Source organism: Diadema antillarum, unplaced genomic scaffold (genome assembly GCF_040938485.1).
Source record: "Diadema antillarum isolate AM-2024a unplaced genomic scaffold, OU_Dant_1.0 seq00001855_RagTag, whole genome shotgun sequence".
Classification (NCBI taxonomy): Eukaryota; Metazoa; Echinodermata; class Echinoidea; order Diadematoida; family Diadematidae; genus Diadema; species Diadema antillarum.
Window position 1 is genome coordinate 148,347 of NW_027272527.1, and position 16,811 is coordinate 165,157.

Consider the following 16,811-nt stretch of genomic DNA (forward strand, 5'->3'; position numbering starts at 1 on the left):
CAAATCACATAGGCATTTCTCCACGTTATCCTTGTTGTATAAAATAGTGAAATATTTTGGATCTCAAGGAAAGAATCAAAAGAATCAGAAGATGGACTATCTAATCGCACTTTCCGTTGAAGTGAATTTGAGCTCTGATTTCAGTATGAATTGCATGTCATTGATATCGAATGTTACCGTGTCTTCGAGGAAAATTTTTGACTTTGGGCATTGCAAGGTAATTTCCAACACCAGGCATTCATGAATTGGTGTACTCGATTCTCCACTCATGGCTCTCTTCATAATCAGACATAATCTAATATAAGGCACATGCACATGCATATGAGGCACATGCGTTCTATCGAGCTGTAGATCTGCGAACGCTAAGACGACGCAGCCTCCCAGGTTGAACAATGGAAACAGCTGTTTTGCGCATGTGCAGAACACCATTTTTTGCTTAATTAGCGTCGTCTTAGCGTTCGGTGTAGATCTAAAGTTCGCTAATTTCACAGCAGACGCACATACTTGAATGTGCTTGTTCCTTTAGGCCTACTGTTTCGTCAAAACAAGGCAACGATCAGTAGCTTTTATATGCGGACCGGTTACAGATCGTTATTCCGAAGGTTCGTTAATCCGAAAATGTGATAATGTTTGTTATTCCGAAGGTTCGAATAATCCGAAAATGTGATAAAGTTCGTTATTCCGAAGGTTCGTTAATCCGAAAATGACACAGAGCTCAATGTTCCGAAGGTTCGTGACGGACCCTATTTCATTTCGGATCAACGAACCTTCGGAACAATGAACCCTATTTCATTTTCGGATTAACGAACCTTCGGAATTACGAACCCTATTTCATTTTCGGATAAACGAGCCTTTGGAATAGCGAACCCTATATTTCATTTTCGGACTAACGAACCTTCGGAATAACGAACATTCGGAATAACGCCACAAATGTTCGGATTAACGAACCCTTTTTCATTTTAGGATTAACGAACCTCTAAGTATAGGGAATTTGAGTGTTTCGGATTAACGAACCTTCGGAATAACGAACAGCACCTATACGCCTATATATACGCCCGAACAACATGAACATGTCATCATTATATTGTATCTTTTCTTCGTCCAATAGAGAACTTTTCGGAAATGTTTCAGTATTTATAAGAAAAGAAAATGCAGACACAACTCCCTTCACTGCGCCCAGAACTGCAAGCAGCCTGAGGCCCACTTTTTGACACAGCAAATAAAAAAAGCACAAAGTTAAAAAAAAAAGGAGCCAAACCTGTGCAGTCTAAACGCCCCAACTTATTCGTGTTTCGTGCATTATTTGTCCCTCTTAAAAAATGGTATTTACCTTGTCAATTCAACTTAGACCATGTTTCAGATGTGTATTCATCCGTCAAACAGAGATAATCCTTGGTGTGTAAATGGAAACAACAACAACAAAAGAAAAGTGATAACAAACAAACTATCACAAAGAAAGGTATAGATACATAAAACTGTCCCATTTGCACAATGGGCAATAAGGAGAAGAAGATGGGAAGAGAGATGGAGGGGGGGGGGGGCAGAGGAAAGAGGATAAACCGGTACAGACATATAGAGACGGAGAGACAGAAGGTAGGACGACGGACAGACAGATAGAGAGAGGGAATATATACGGGAAGAGACAAACAGGCAGAATAAAGAGGAGCGAGATAAGGACAGAGAGACAAACAAACAAACAGACAGACAGACAAACAAACGGACAGACAGACGAACAGACAGATAGACAGACAAAACAGACAGACTATGGGTGAACCATAATATATGCAGACACAGAGTTGGTGAGACAGACAGAGTAAGTACGTGGACAGATATACGGAGAGAAGGGGAGGACATACATACATACATAAGGTATAAACCAGACATGGTAGAGACGAGACGGAGAGATAGAAAAAGAGAAAGACACACAGGTAGAGATGGAATGGGGAGAGACTGTCCCCCATTATGTTATAAGTTACGCGGACATCTCCTGCTGCCCACTCACCATCGGAAGTAAACATTGCGGTGCCTTTGATGTCCATTTTACATGTTGTCACTAGCACACACTGGCCGTAATGCCGGTGAGGTTTATTTTGGTCCCTTTACAGTCAGAACATTTTGTTTGAATTTCGTTTGTTCACTGATTTTTTTTTCGGCAGCTAATATACGTACCATGCGATTGATGTGAAATAAAATTTCTATCCATATCTTTATATCCAACAAACACTAACAAAATTAGTTATCAAATACATACATGAACACATAATTTTGAAAGCTTAGCGTAATATCTTTACATTGTTTTGGGGCATGATATTATAGGTTCGTCTTCGATTAGACATATCCTGAGAAAAGCTCTCCCCAAAGGAGTTGATTTTAATAAAGGCACAAAGTTGTAAGAGACAATCTCACACTATATCTTCGAATGATGGGCTGACTCAAGTTTAACAAGATATAATGTTTTTTGGTTTTGTTTTTTTAGACGTAGTAATTGTGAAACGTGCCCTTTAGTTTGAGATGACGGTGTCTTTATTTTGATCATCATAATCGTATTATGTTATTATGTTGCACATATTACAGCCAGCAAAATAAGAAGACCGTTAGCCAAAATTATCCAGCCGACCTTTTGCACCTGGAAGTGGTCATTTGTCACTGACCTATATACGACATTGCAGAGTCAGTATCCGTCAACTTTAGGTTTAGAAAGCTCATTTGATTTTCTACGTTTACAACATGAAAATGACAGTAACTTCATAGCAGGACCTCTCCAGTACCCTAAGGTTCCTCGTTCGCGTACATACATTTTACTGCAGAACTTCTTGATACTATAAAGAATTTCCCAGCGTGACCGAGATCCTCGTTATAAGCAGCAGCAGTCCGCCAACAATCCAGACACGCAAAAGTTTGCAGACCAAATGACGTATTTGCTGCGCTAAGAATATTGGAATTGTGTACTTTAAGTTGCCCATTTGTGAATTATATGACTTTCATATCAACGGAACAAATATCGATACAACAGGCTTTTAAGAGCCGGGTTGGGAAATAATTTTCCGGAAAGTCCAACATCGTGGCGGCTTCATCAAGTCGGGATGCAGCGTTAATTAAACGCTGACTTTTCATGAAGCTGATATGGCATTAAAAATGTCTCGGAGAGAGGTGGCTGCACTATAGCGAAACGAAAATTAATTTCTGTGCCCCCCAGAAAGACCGCTTGTTACGAATGCTCATGAGCAACGTCGTAAAAGCGGTGATATGACGATGGCGGGTTGTTTTGCGCCGCAATTCGTGAGAGGATCGGGCGCCTGTTTATACCCGAAACAAACTTCTCGTAAAAGCCGGCGGGGTCTGTCTGTGCGGAAAAAAAGAAGGAAAACTCGTAAAACATGGTTATATGTTCGACGTATCACAAGTCGCACCTGCATGCCACACGAATGCCGCACCCTGAAACCAATGACAGCGAGTTCCCTAATCAAACTTCAAACGATGCCGATGAGTTGTAAAATTCAAGGAGATTTGCGCATTAATTCCCGTTAGTCTCTACCATTCTCAGGGTCAAAATGGGCATTTCTGTGGCTTGTGCGTAAATTGACTTCCAGGTGACTTTTGACGACGACGAAGAAGAAGAAACTCAACTGGAGCCGCCGAACTACGTTATTGGACAAACAAACCAAAAACTATATACATGTACATAACGTGATGATTAACCCTTTCTTTGCAAATGAGTCAAATGTACACAAACCTATGGACAGGTAATAACATTTATGTGGCGTGAAGAGGGTTAAGGTAGGGGTTATCATTGCTCTTCACTCGGAGAATACTGGCATGGCGGATATTGGAATAAAATATAATGTATCACGTTAGAACAATCATGTTTGTACCCCCTTAATCGGCACGCGGACTAATTATGTTAATTTTATCTATATTTCGAAAGTCGGGGTGTCACAATGAGGCACAATATTTTATCAAGGCTTGACAGGACTCAGAAAAAGGGTTCACTTGCTTCATCAATTTGTAATAGCCTATATATCACTTTGTGTCACAGAATGACGTTAACACAACAGTAGCCTCTAAACCACCGACAACACAATTTAAACATCTTAAAAGCGATTTACTATACGACTACTAGTACGCTACTATACCCTTTAATATGCTGCTGCTGCTATATAGTTCTCCTTTTGCAAATGGTGGGGGGATATATACACGTACTTATGACTAATACACTTATATGAATAATGATGATGATAATATAAATGATAATAATAATGATACAGCTACTACTACTACTAATAATAATGATAATAATGATAACAATTATTGATATTATTGTTGTTATTATTCTCATTCTCATTATCATTATTGTTGTTATTATCATTATTACTTTTATCATTATCATTATTGTTATTGTTACTATCTTTATTATTATTATTATTATTATTATCATTATTATTATTATTTTTTCACCCCCAAGCAAATGCAATATAGAATAGCACAGAGAGAAAGAAAGAGAGAGGGGGGGGGGGGGAGGGATGGAGGGGGAAGCAAGAGGAAGAAAGACCTTCATTAATGATATTCTTCAAGTACTGGCTCGCAAGCCCCTCTCATCAATGTCTGCGAAGTGATTTACAGGCGCTATGTCAATTATTACATATTCTTTAGACGTTTATCTGTGATTGCTTTAAGGGTTTTTTCTATTTCCTCATGTACTCTTCTATTTATTCATTTCACAGGGTGAGATGTTTAGCTTTTCAGTTGATGAGGAAAGAATGTAGAGTTATGAAGTATCTTGGGTACATATTATAATTTGCTTCAAATCTTCGTTCAGTGTTGAGCGTTTCAGCCAGAGGGGTAATAAATACTGTTCAAATTACTTTCTAGTGCTGTGTTATCAACGGTAGACGTCATGAGAGCTACAATGACAAAATGATCTTGTCTTTTACGGCAAATCCAAATTTAAATGAATATTTTCCTTTTAATGATAGTTCCTCATGGAAAAAAAAATATCAAAAGTCTGTAGGAACACACCTCATTAAAATACAAAGCAGCGATTTAAAACAAACCAAACGTATGTGGGGATGAAAGAAAGCTCTTTTTTTTTGTGAGTATATACTTCAGTTTTTTCCGCAGTGCTTCTCAGCTAAACGTGTGCTTTGACTTTTGAGTGAAAGTAGTTCAGCTCAAGTTTTCCATAAATCAATGCCAACATCGCACATGACATAGACAAAGGCATACATCCCCACAAAGAAGAAAAAACGATGTCCAGTTTGTGCACAACCTCATGATAACAATAAATCAAACGAACAAACAAACAAACAAACAAACGAACAAACAACATCAAGATGCTGATAGAAACATACCTAATTAGAAAAAGAGGTGGATGAATACTGTTGTGCTGCGTGGTTTATTGCAAAAACTAAGACAGTTTCATAGAACAAACTTGGAAATAAAAAAGGTATGTGAATAACAACAAAAGATTATATCATCAGTTGCATAACTACCCCCAGTCCGGCGTAATTTTGTTCTTCTCTCTCTTTTCTTCTTAATTATTTTGTCCCCCCCCCCCCCCCAAAAAAAAAAAAAAAAAATGGTACAAGACAAAGTCATTGGCCTTTTCGTGTGTTTTATAATGCGAGAGCATCTTCTTTAACCTTTTCTGTGCCACGGACTTTGGAGAGTGTGTACAACTCTGTGATGGAGGTTAACATTCCGTGCTATAAACGATACTAAAAACACACAAAGGGTTAATCTGAATAGGCTAGAAAATGAAGACCTGAATATAAGAACGACCCAAGTCCAATTTTTGGCCAAATTCAGTTTGACATGGGAAATTGTAGCTTATGCAAGGACTCATCTTGTGTATAAATGATAAATCCTAATTACCACCCGGAAGTGCCTGAAATGAATGAGTTAAATCTTATACTAATGTAAAAATGAAGGACTTGGGTCATTCTTACATTCATATAATAGCGCCCTCTCTCATCCTTCTCTCATCTCTATAGCAGAATATCATGTATATGAATCAAAGAACGACCCAAGTCCACCACACAAAATGGCCTCTCCACAATTAATGTAAATGTTAATTGTCATAATAATATATGTTTTAATTTGAATATACAATGTTGCCTTCCCATCACAGTTAAATAGAATATTATTGGACAAATAAAAAAGATACAAAGTTTTTTTAGTTTACTCGAAATGGTCTTCCATGGACTTGGGTCGTTCTTATATTCATATACTCAAATGACGAGTGGGGATCACTAGGCAGTTTAGATGACACAGTAAACACCTTTTAGATAACCATCTTAGAATTCCAGCATTATTTATCAATAATCATCGATATCATTGTGGTTGTTGCGATCATTATCATCATAATACATAATCTAGTATAAGACTGAATGGGTCTGTGCCATCAGAAGTGAACATGATCTCTCTGAAAATCAGGAATATTTCAAGAATGACGTTCGTCTTGAACTTAATTCAAAGGAAACAAACAGAAATACTTATAAACTTCGATGGAGAAGAGCATAGAAATTCTCTTCAGTAGCGGAAGTGCGAGTTTAGAGAGACCATGACTTTATGACCACTTTTTCATATTGTTTGTGCCTTTTTGTGTGAAATTTCCGCAGGGGGTTTTGAATTGATTTACACGCACTTTGTTCTCCTTTCTTTGAAGAGGGATGACTGTAGTGAATATTATTATCATAAAATGATTTCACTGAACATTCCATCAAAGAAAAAATTCAACTGATCAGCCCTCATGAACAAATAATTATCTCGTTTGAGTTTGTGATATTGTGTCTCTGAGATGATATCATAGTGATATAGAATGTCTGAGTTGTCAGAGAATATAGATTGACTCAGTATTGGACACAATGTCATGTTATTCTTCATCTAAACAAAGGATAAACGAACAATTTCTCATAACTTCCTATTTTGTAAATCTTAAACCACTCCAAATAGCCGTTACGGACTACCACACTGGAAAAAGCCATAAGTTATGTTGTTCGAAGAGCCGTATCAAAGCCAAAATTAAACCACCATATAAAATATTGCACGTTTACAATTTATTGTATATCCTACTCCATGGCACCACTGCTGAAGTCCAGCCATGGGGGACTCATGCGTGACACTGTTTTCACGGAAGCAAAATTTATTGATCACAGGGTATAAATCAGAAAGGAGTATAGGTTTTACTAGTTTAGAATTCCAAGTACAGGGTTAATAAAGCCGTCGGCCTACAGTTTCCACACTCAAGAGCAAGTGTTTAGATATGGCCTCTTTTTTTTTTTTTTTTAATGCGGAACGTAAGTCGTGAGACATACGATAATTTCTTGATGTGTATTTAAAGGGGATGGCTAGTAACTGATCAGTGGGAATGCTGGATGATGATTGTTCCAATCCTTGTGGGATTCATTTAAGAGTACATCATAATATCTATTGTTGTGTGAAAATTATTTGCTTCAGAATGGTCTCATATTCAAGTAATGTGCAGTTTAATGTTTCTAGGTTAGCGTGCCTGGTCAGTGACGGGGCATTAATCTGCACATTACTTGAATATGAGACTGTTCTGAAGCAAATATTTTTCACACAACAGTAGATGTATAATGTACTCTTAAATGAATCCCACAAGGATTGGAACAATCATCCCTCAGCATTCCCACTGATTTCCACTGATCGGTTACTAGCCTTCCCCTTTAAGGATTTCATAAATTACTTCCTTATTGAATTAGTATATCTGCATGTCTGTCATAACTTATACTGTAGGATACTATACTCAACAATGACTTGTCTTTCCCGACAAAGCAACCAACATGCCCTTAGAATGATGGTTTGAATAAAGAGAGACGGGTTCCTTCGATTTGCACAGTTTTTGGTGATTTTTTTGTGGGGGAGAGGGGGATTGGGATAGGTGTATCTTTCATTATTGTGTGTTAATTTCTAATTTCTTTTCGTGTCCAGTTGGTTACTTCAATTTTATACTGGTGTCGTTCAAGATTTCCTTGACTTTACGCCGTTTCCACAAACATAATGGTGCCCCAAAGAGACTGAAGCGTTTCGTATGTCAATAGCAGTGTGTGATGACAAATTAATCTTATTGTGCTGCATTCGGGCTTTTCCTATATTGTATACTACTGTTTTGGCTGTATAACACAGAACAGTAAAGCCAAAAAAAAAAAAACAACAACAAATAAACAAAAACAAACAAACATGAAATACTGTGCTGTATAAGTGAATCAGGGCGGATTCAGTCATTCAGGCATGAGCGACGAGGCTGAGAAATTAAAGGAAAAACCAAAAATCTCTCTGGCATGTCTGGAATTACAAGGGGATATTTAACGCCCTTGAACCAGTTTGCGTGAAATAAATGTGGCCGGGGTATGTGGTCAGTGAAGCTTAGTTTTAGAGTGAGACGTTATTGTATTCGTGTCAGTTCTCATAAACATTCCGTAGTCTGGTCCGAGGGACTGGTCCTGTTATAATAGAACGATGCGCCTTGCCCTCCCGTTTTCATAGGCATCAAATTCAGGTTCAGCAGTGGTCAAAATGAGAAACCTTAGCTGCCGACCAGTCAGGAGTGACCACGAGACCAAGCAAACTTCAGAGAGCGCGGTCTCACTTTACAAATCAAGCTAAGGCAATCCGTTGTTTTGTGCATAGCAGCCGCATCGTGATGGTTATGGTAGCTGACAAGGATCCAAAGCGATCCATGTAGTGTTTGCCTTGTTGTAGCTAGCAACAAAACACACTTAAACAAATAGTGGGGTTAGAGGCGGTATAAAATTGTCTGCAATGGATGTGATTTGCTTACAAGACAAACAAGACCCGTTACCCGAGGGCCGCAAACTCTTCTTATCATATTTTTTTTCTAAAGTTTTTAGCAAGGATCGCTCGTACGTCACAAAATCGTAAAACGCGGCCCCTCTGTGAGTGGCTGGCTCAACGTTACGGGATATTAATTACGCGAGGAACAGCGCTGGTACCAAGGAATAAGACTGACAGTCTACTTCACAGGCTGGTAGAAAAGGTCGAGTAGGGACGCCGAGACCAACACTGTGTCGTCGATGTACCACGATGTCGAGTTTGTTAAGGTGTCGCTGATTAACGCCGACAAAGAGCACAGTCGCAATACTCCGTACCAAGCAACAACGTCTCGTTCGCTTCACACACTCTTTGGGGTCAATCATCACACTGCTTAAAGACAACTTCGAGAAGCTTCGAGCTTGATACAACTATAATTCTACCAGCTTTCCGCCTTTGTTTCGTTGGACAAATAATTTAAGTACAACGTGTAAAAAAAAATGCAGGAGAGAATGGATGTTTTCAATGTCGCAGGTGCTCAGCATGGAGCATCCCTTGACCACTTAAATTCATCAGCCCACCTCGGCTACCCGACTCATGTGTACCAGTCATCGGCCCTGTGGCTGAACGCAGCGGCTGTGGCGGCGGCTGGCGGGGAAGTCCCTCCTCGGTCACGCTCTTCCTTTCCCGACACATCTGCTTACCCCCATCTAGTTTTGCCGGCGACTTCGAGATACCTTGCGCAAGGAGGCGTAGGGTGTGGCTCAGCGAGTTTTGTTCCTAGCCTCGGCTCCGCTCACCCGTTCTTTCCGCCAACCCCTGGATGGACAGAAAGCGGCCTAAGTTGGCTCAGTCTCGCTGCTCATCATGAGTTTTACCGGCTCGTTCGACCACCATACTCATACTCCGCCCTCATTGCTATGGCCATTCAAAGCGCACCTGATCACAAAATCACACTCAGCGGTATCTATCGGTACGTTGCTGATAACTTTCCATTCTACAAGCGCAGCAAGGCTGGCTGGCAAAATTCTATTCGACACAACCTGTCACTCAACGACTGCTTCATCAAAGTACCGAGAGCCGACAATGACCCAGGGAAGGGCCACTACTGGACGCTAGATCCCAACTGTGAGAAGATGTTCGACAACGGGAATTTCCGTCGAAAACGCAAACGGCGCGGAGAGGCCCAAGAGAATCAAACGCTCACTTTGACGACGACGCCCGTGTCGCCGACATCGATGTCGATAGGAAATAACCAAGCGTATTCCATACTGTCCCCAGCGGCAAAGAAATTCCTTCCTAATGGCAGAGATCTGCATGAAGTCAGCTGCGACAAACAGATACACTTTTACGCCGCCAACGCCGGTGAGTCCCCGACGCACGTTGCCCGCGGATTCATCGCCAGTGACGTGCAGTGTGTCTCCGCACCGACATCCGATGATTGGACCACCAGACACTCCCGTGTCAAATCTAGTAGGCTGTCACCTCTTGGTCGCCGAGGATCGAAGGAGGCGACTTTAAACTCAAGTTTTAGTGTCAGAAATTTGTTAGGGAAAGACTTTGATGACGACGTCTCAGGTAAAGATTAATGATAACAATCTTCCACTTTACTTGATATTACGAAGTGTGATTACCATGTTGAAAATTTATTAAAAGATATGTCATGATTATCAGTGATGAATTAAATCTTTGCGTGTTTGTGGCAGAATTTCTGTTACCCCCTTGTTAAAGTAAGAGTTTAATTTTAAAGTTAATCATTCCAAAGTAGGGGTCATAGGGATGTTTTTCTTTTAAAGAAAAAAAAACTAATGTTTTCATGCACCATGAATAGCCTGAGTTATTAACTGGTTTAGCTGCAGATATTGGTAATGTTTAGCCTACATTTTTTTTTTCAGATAGCTTCACGGGCCAACAATAATTATGACTTTAATACTGTCGGTATTTGAGACTTGTATTTGGTATGCTCTGTTGTAATGAGGTAAAACATTTCTCTTTGTGAAAATTCTTGCGTTCACGCTATACCATATTAACTTGCTCCTGGAAATGTGGTCTTGACAATGTCACGTTTAAAAGTAAAGATAGATAAACATACGAACAGAACATTTACCTGATTTCGACCGTGATCCTTTCTTTTGGTCAAGTAGCTGAGACGGACCAGACACGGTTATATGATTATTTCATGTCGTGTGTCTTACGGGTAAGGAATGATCGATTATCAAAAACTCAAAGTAATTTTGTATCACTCACAGACAGGAAAGACGATAAAAATATACCCATCATCGTCAATGACCAGAATGAAATATCCATTTTCTTTTTCTTTTCCACCAGTGGTTGTTGACTGGTCTCAATCAGAAGAACTTAGCCTCGTTTACTCTGTAAAATTGTGACACGAATGGATTCATTTTCATGGACCTATAATATGCTGATATGTATGAGATATTTTTGGTGTCACTGCAGGACAATGATACAGAGAAAAATGTAACTAGAATACCATAAAATTTAATTAAAAAATGAAAAGTACATTCCCTTGACTTGTTACTGACATAATGTTACGGGTAGCACTACTTCCCTGATGCTTTCTGAAAGAGAGAAGTTAAGTGCTCTTTCACTATGTTAGTAAACTGAAAATATGTTGAATTCTCTCTATTTTTTTATAACGTTGTCCTGCAGTGACGCCAAGAGCTGGTTGTAGAAGTCTTCTCGTCCAGGGTGTCTAGCGATGGTGGCACCAGAAATTTAAAACTTGAACATTTTAAAGGAACGTCAAATTTTTCTCAAACTTCACTGCTGTGTTTTACTGGTATTGTTGCATTACTCAATTTACATAATTATATATGTATTTGGATACCATTCTCTTTGAGTCATAGTGAACGGTTGATAATCGTTTTGATGTTTACATGGATGCGGCAAACTCTTATACAATATTGTTAATGGAAATCGGGCATTTTGTTGTCTTTATCTCGACTGCTACTCTTCATTAAGTGATATATTTTCAGTCTTATTTATTTACCATTTTTACGATATTTGTCATAAAAGCTAATGTATTCGGGCTCCTTCAAACGCACAAATAAGCTCAAAGATGACCGCACTAACTAACAGCCGCACCTTTAGTCTCGAAAGCACGTTCCGTGATATGCTCGATTTTGAATCATTTTGACATTATACGTGTAAGATCGGGAATTTTAGTATGCTACACTCCGGTTGTTTAGTCAACGTTATAAGTTAATTGAATAAACCGCGAAGAAACGGATGACAACACGATCAGAGCACAAATAATGGATTTAATGATGCAACGACAACTCTGTAATTCACGACTTCAGTCGCACTGAGCAAGATTTTATACTGCAGTATAGTTCGTTTTACAGGCAGACGGGGCGTTTTATTATGCCATCGTTTCTGCGTTTTTTTAATAGTTCAAACGACTTTGATACTCATATTTAGTTGGTTTCCTGTCAGCTGTAACTACCATGATTTCAATCATTGCACCATAGTGAACTGTTGCAAACCTTTTTCATGACTATTGGCCCAATATGTCGAAGTCAGATTTGAACGAGAAACTAATTGAACTTGCAATATTGATATCATGCGTTTGACTACAGATATTGTTTATGAACATGAATGGGAAATATTTACACACGTCACACACAACCACATTCGAGCAGGGATTTGTCGCAGGTACAGATAATTTCAGCAGGGTTTTACGTATTTATTTTCATTTCACTTCTCCGTGTGACCAAGAATACATGGAATGATTCTTGTCAGCCACTAAGTAGAAAGTCTGGCCAGTTTGAATGTGAATTTTCTCTATTGATTCTGTCTATCAGCATTGTTCAGAACAAAAGTATGAAATAATTTTACCTTCATATTTTCATTGTAAATTAACCTGCATAGCTTCTTGCAACGTATTCGCTAAAATCGTTACAATTGAGTGCCATGTAATATTGTTCAGCCACACAAAAGAGAACAAAATTAATACTATACGTTAACAGCGCCTTTGTTATTGTATTTTTGCCGTGTCTAGATGTGCTAGCGTTTAGCTCGACAAATACTGTATAAATTTGTTTTTGTACCTGTATTGCCATGGTATATACTGTATTGTCTGTTTGCTTTTTTTTTTGGACGAGTTGTTTGAAATGGGTATTACGATTCTTTGACAGCAAAATTAATTGTTGCACGTTTTTCCACTCCGAAATGAAAGTAACGTATTTGATTAAAAAAATTATTTTTTAGTTGGGTAGTGTGCTAACATCTGATCCACAAGCTTCGTATATCGGGTATCATAATGTCAATGGGGGCGAATTTCAACGCAAGGTAATGGTCTACAAAAAAAAGATAACAAAGTTAGCTAGCACTTGAATGTTCTCTTTTCGCGTAAGCACCGCTCTAAAAACAGTTAGTCTGCACCCGTGATGCAAAGACATTGTCATTGTTCCTCTTATGAAGAGAGAAATTAAATACGTGAAAACTAATACAACGTAAGGCAGCAACATGATCGATTTCGTTTATTCTTGAGTGCAAACTGCGGAAGTGTGTATTGTGATGTTCACCGAATCGCAGAATGAATAATACATATTGTGAATTATACGTCATGATTCTGTTCAAAACAGGGAACATTACTTTCTATACTTGCCAATTACTGTGATTAATTCATTTCAGTTCTTATACACACACACACGCACACACAGCCACACATATATATAATCTTTCTATCTCTCTCTCTGTATACTTATACATATATATATATATATATATATATGCGTATACAATATATATATATACACATATGTGTATATATATATACATATATATGTATATATATGTATAAATATATATATATACATGTGAATTATACGTCATGATTCTGTTCAAAATAGGGAACATTACTTTCTATACTTGCAAATTATTGTAATTAATTCATTTTAGTTCTTATACACACACACACACACGCACACGCACAGACACAGCCACACATACACATATATATATAATCTTTCTATCTCTCTGTACACTTATATATATAATATGCATATATAATATATATATGTATGTATATATATATATGCATATAATATAATGTATATATATGTATATAATATATATATGTATATATATATATGCATATATAATGTATATAATATGTATATAATACATATATATATATATATATATATATAATTAACAGAATAGGACTGTGGACCTAGATATTGTTAACATGTCCTTTGTTTTTGTTTTGTCTACAATAAAGACATGATTACAATAAACATGATATGACGTATACACATAATGGTCTACATAATAATATACCGATCGTTGATTGGTCAAAATGCAAACAGGTGAATATACAGCAAGGTTCGAAATCGTTAAAATCAAGCCGTGACGTTACCTCAAGTAGAATTATATGCATTCATACATGCATACACACATACATACATACTCTCTAAAAAAAATCGAGTGAAAATATTCACTCTTAAAGGAGTGAATACAAAAAAGAGTGAATTTCGAGTGAATTTCGAGTGAATTTTGAGTGAAATTGTTCATTTTCACTCGTTTTGGAGTGACCTCAGGGATCACTCCAAAATCTTCGAGTGATCCCTGAGGTCACTCCAAAATGAGTGAAAATGAACATTTTCACTCAAAATTCACTCCAATTTCACTCTAAATTCACTCTTTTTTGTATTTACTCCTTTAAGAGTGAATATTTTCAGTCGATTTTTTTTTAGAGAGTACATACATACATACAGTCGTATGCATCATATCATTATTCAAAGTGGCTCCATAAAACGCAATTCCACGTAGTTTGCTAAACAGAACAAAGGAAAGCAAAGAAAAATATCAAACTAAAAAAAAATACAATTTACGTTTTCAAACGCGCTGTATCTCAGTAACATGGTGAACAGTGAATATTGAATAATGATACTATTCATCCATCCGTTTTGACTACGCACCGGCACGTTGTTACATACAGCAGAAGATATATCGCTAAGTATGTTTTCGTGAAAATCTTAGACCGATATCCATAGTTTATGTATACGTGATACATTGACTTAAGTATACCCTTGTGATAAATACCTCTCATTATACCAAATACTACACGAAATCTGTAAATACATAGACATTTCATAACATGTCACATGACCACGAATACTATTTCGTAAAGCCTCGGGCAAACTTATAACATGCACCTTGAAATTCATCAGATCCATTCAAATCAAAATGTTGTTCTTCTATTTGTATAATGTTTGTTTGCAAGGCGCTCATAAAATTCGAATAGACTTCTGAAGGAGGTGCACTCCTCCATAAAATAATGTTTCACGCGCGCTTTTCTGTCGGTTGGCAGCGAATAAAAACTAACTCACTTGAAAACTGTGATCAAAGGCGCATGATTTCGGAAAACGTCCACTACGCGTTGAGACAGTGAATGATGTCTCCTTTCCCCATTTCACAGAATAAGTTGCTATAATACTCTTGCTGGAGGGCGACGAGAATATCATAGTAACGACGAGAATACAGCTTCCTGATTGGCTGCTGGTACATACGGGAAGTCGTTGTTCTATACAAGACTTGCTATCTTAACATCTTAATCCATATCATAATATGAAATGGGACCCGGTCGTCAATAACCGACCCTTCCACATTGTTCAAGGGAAAGCAATTGTCAAAGTGATGACGTCGTAGTCCGTCGACATCATGATCTATACTCTTGGTCACATTGAGAGCGAGGCGAATACGACTTCATAACCTTCAGTTCTACACAACAGTGAAACATCAGCATGCTATAACAAACTACACTTGACAGACTTCATTGTGATCACGTTAGTGCAGGACAGGGAAGATTCAATGAGATCGGGTGTAAGCTGGCTTTGAATGCTTCTTCGATGAACGCGGAGCTTAGACCATAATAAGAACTGCCTAAGCCTGCAATGAAGAACATAGTAGGCCTATTAAGCTTTTTTTATACTGTAGATGAATTTGCACAGTCGTATGGGTTTCAACACACATTAGGCCTAAGTGCCTTCCAGTACGGGGAGGGGGAGGGGCATTCATTTGTACCATCAGTGGGTCTTGGGTCTTGATATACCTGCTGTTATAAAATACAGATACGCATTTAGTACATTTTATAATAGTGCAATATCGCAAATATGAATACAATGATAAAATAATGCAAATACATGTATGCGTCATGATTCTACTCGGCTTCTCGCCCAGTATTCAACACAATACGCCACCGGGTTCACGGATTACATTCACTCCCTCAATGGTCAGCGGTGTTTTTTTTTTAAGGACAAAAGGAAACGTAAGAAGTGACTGCTAATACTGTAATACGGCAACAATAGTGCCGAGAAACTGGGATCTAGTGTGTACGCAGCACGTATACGTCCTTGCCTTTGACTACGTCGGGGTGAAAGCGATGCTTTGCTTACTTCTGCTTTGGTACTGTCCAACACCCCTGTGCTGGGGCCAACCGAATTAGATGTGAAAGCTATAGGAAACCGAGATTCAAGTACCTTCTTGCGGACTAAGTGAATAATATTGTCGAGCACGTTCATATCAGTGAGAAAAACAGTTGCTCCTACAACCAAAAATCACCGTGGAGTTCCCATCCTATACAGCTCGGTGTAAGTTCTTCTTTTTGCGCCATACATGATTTCAGTAACGAAGAGAATGTTAACTTCTGTAAGACGCGATTCGATTCTGCAGGATGGCACGTGATACTAGCTGATTACCAAATGTGCTGTTAATAGCTAAGTTATAAATTGCACCTGTCTGTTATCCATATCCACCTTTATTTGTGTTTTTGAGAAAAAAAAAGAAGAATGTTTGCATTCATGGTAGCTCTACAATTTCATCGAAAAAATGTTTCGTTATCACCTGAGTTAGAGTGCAGTAGTTATGATTCTAATCACCCAAATTTGATGTATTTCATAATTGATTAAAGAGCTTGAAGTGGATAGTTTGGCAATGCTCATAGAATTGACTATATTAATTGTCTAGTAAAAATTAGATTCTCGCGAAAACGCGGG

General features: G+C 38.2%; 1 protein-coding gene across 1 annotated transcript; it reads left to right on the top strand.

The window, feature by feature from the left end:
• The first annotated feature begins 9,302 nt into the window (after positions 1–9,302).
• On the top strand, positions 9,303–10,379 carry LOC139712778 (uncharacterized). The gene has a single exon (XM_071624570.1). It carries the CDS (start codon positions 9,303–9,305, stop codon positions 10,377–10,379), a length of 1,077 nt encoding a protein of 358 aa, XP_071480671.1.
• The last annotated feature ends 6,432 nt before the right edge of the window (positions 10,380–16,811 follow it).

Coding starts and splice junctions, on each gene's coding strand:
- LOC139712778 (XM_071624570.1), top strand. CDS start 9,303: ATGGATGTTTTCAATGTCGCAGGTGCTCAGCATGGAGCATCCCTTGAC.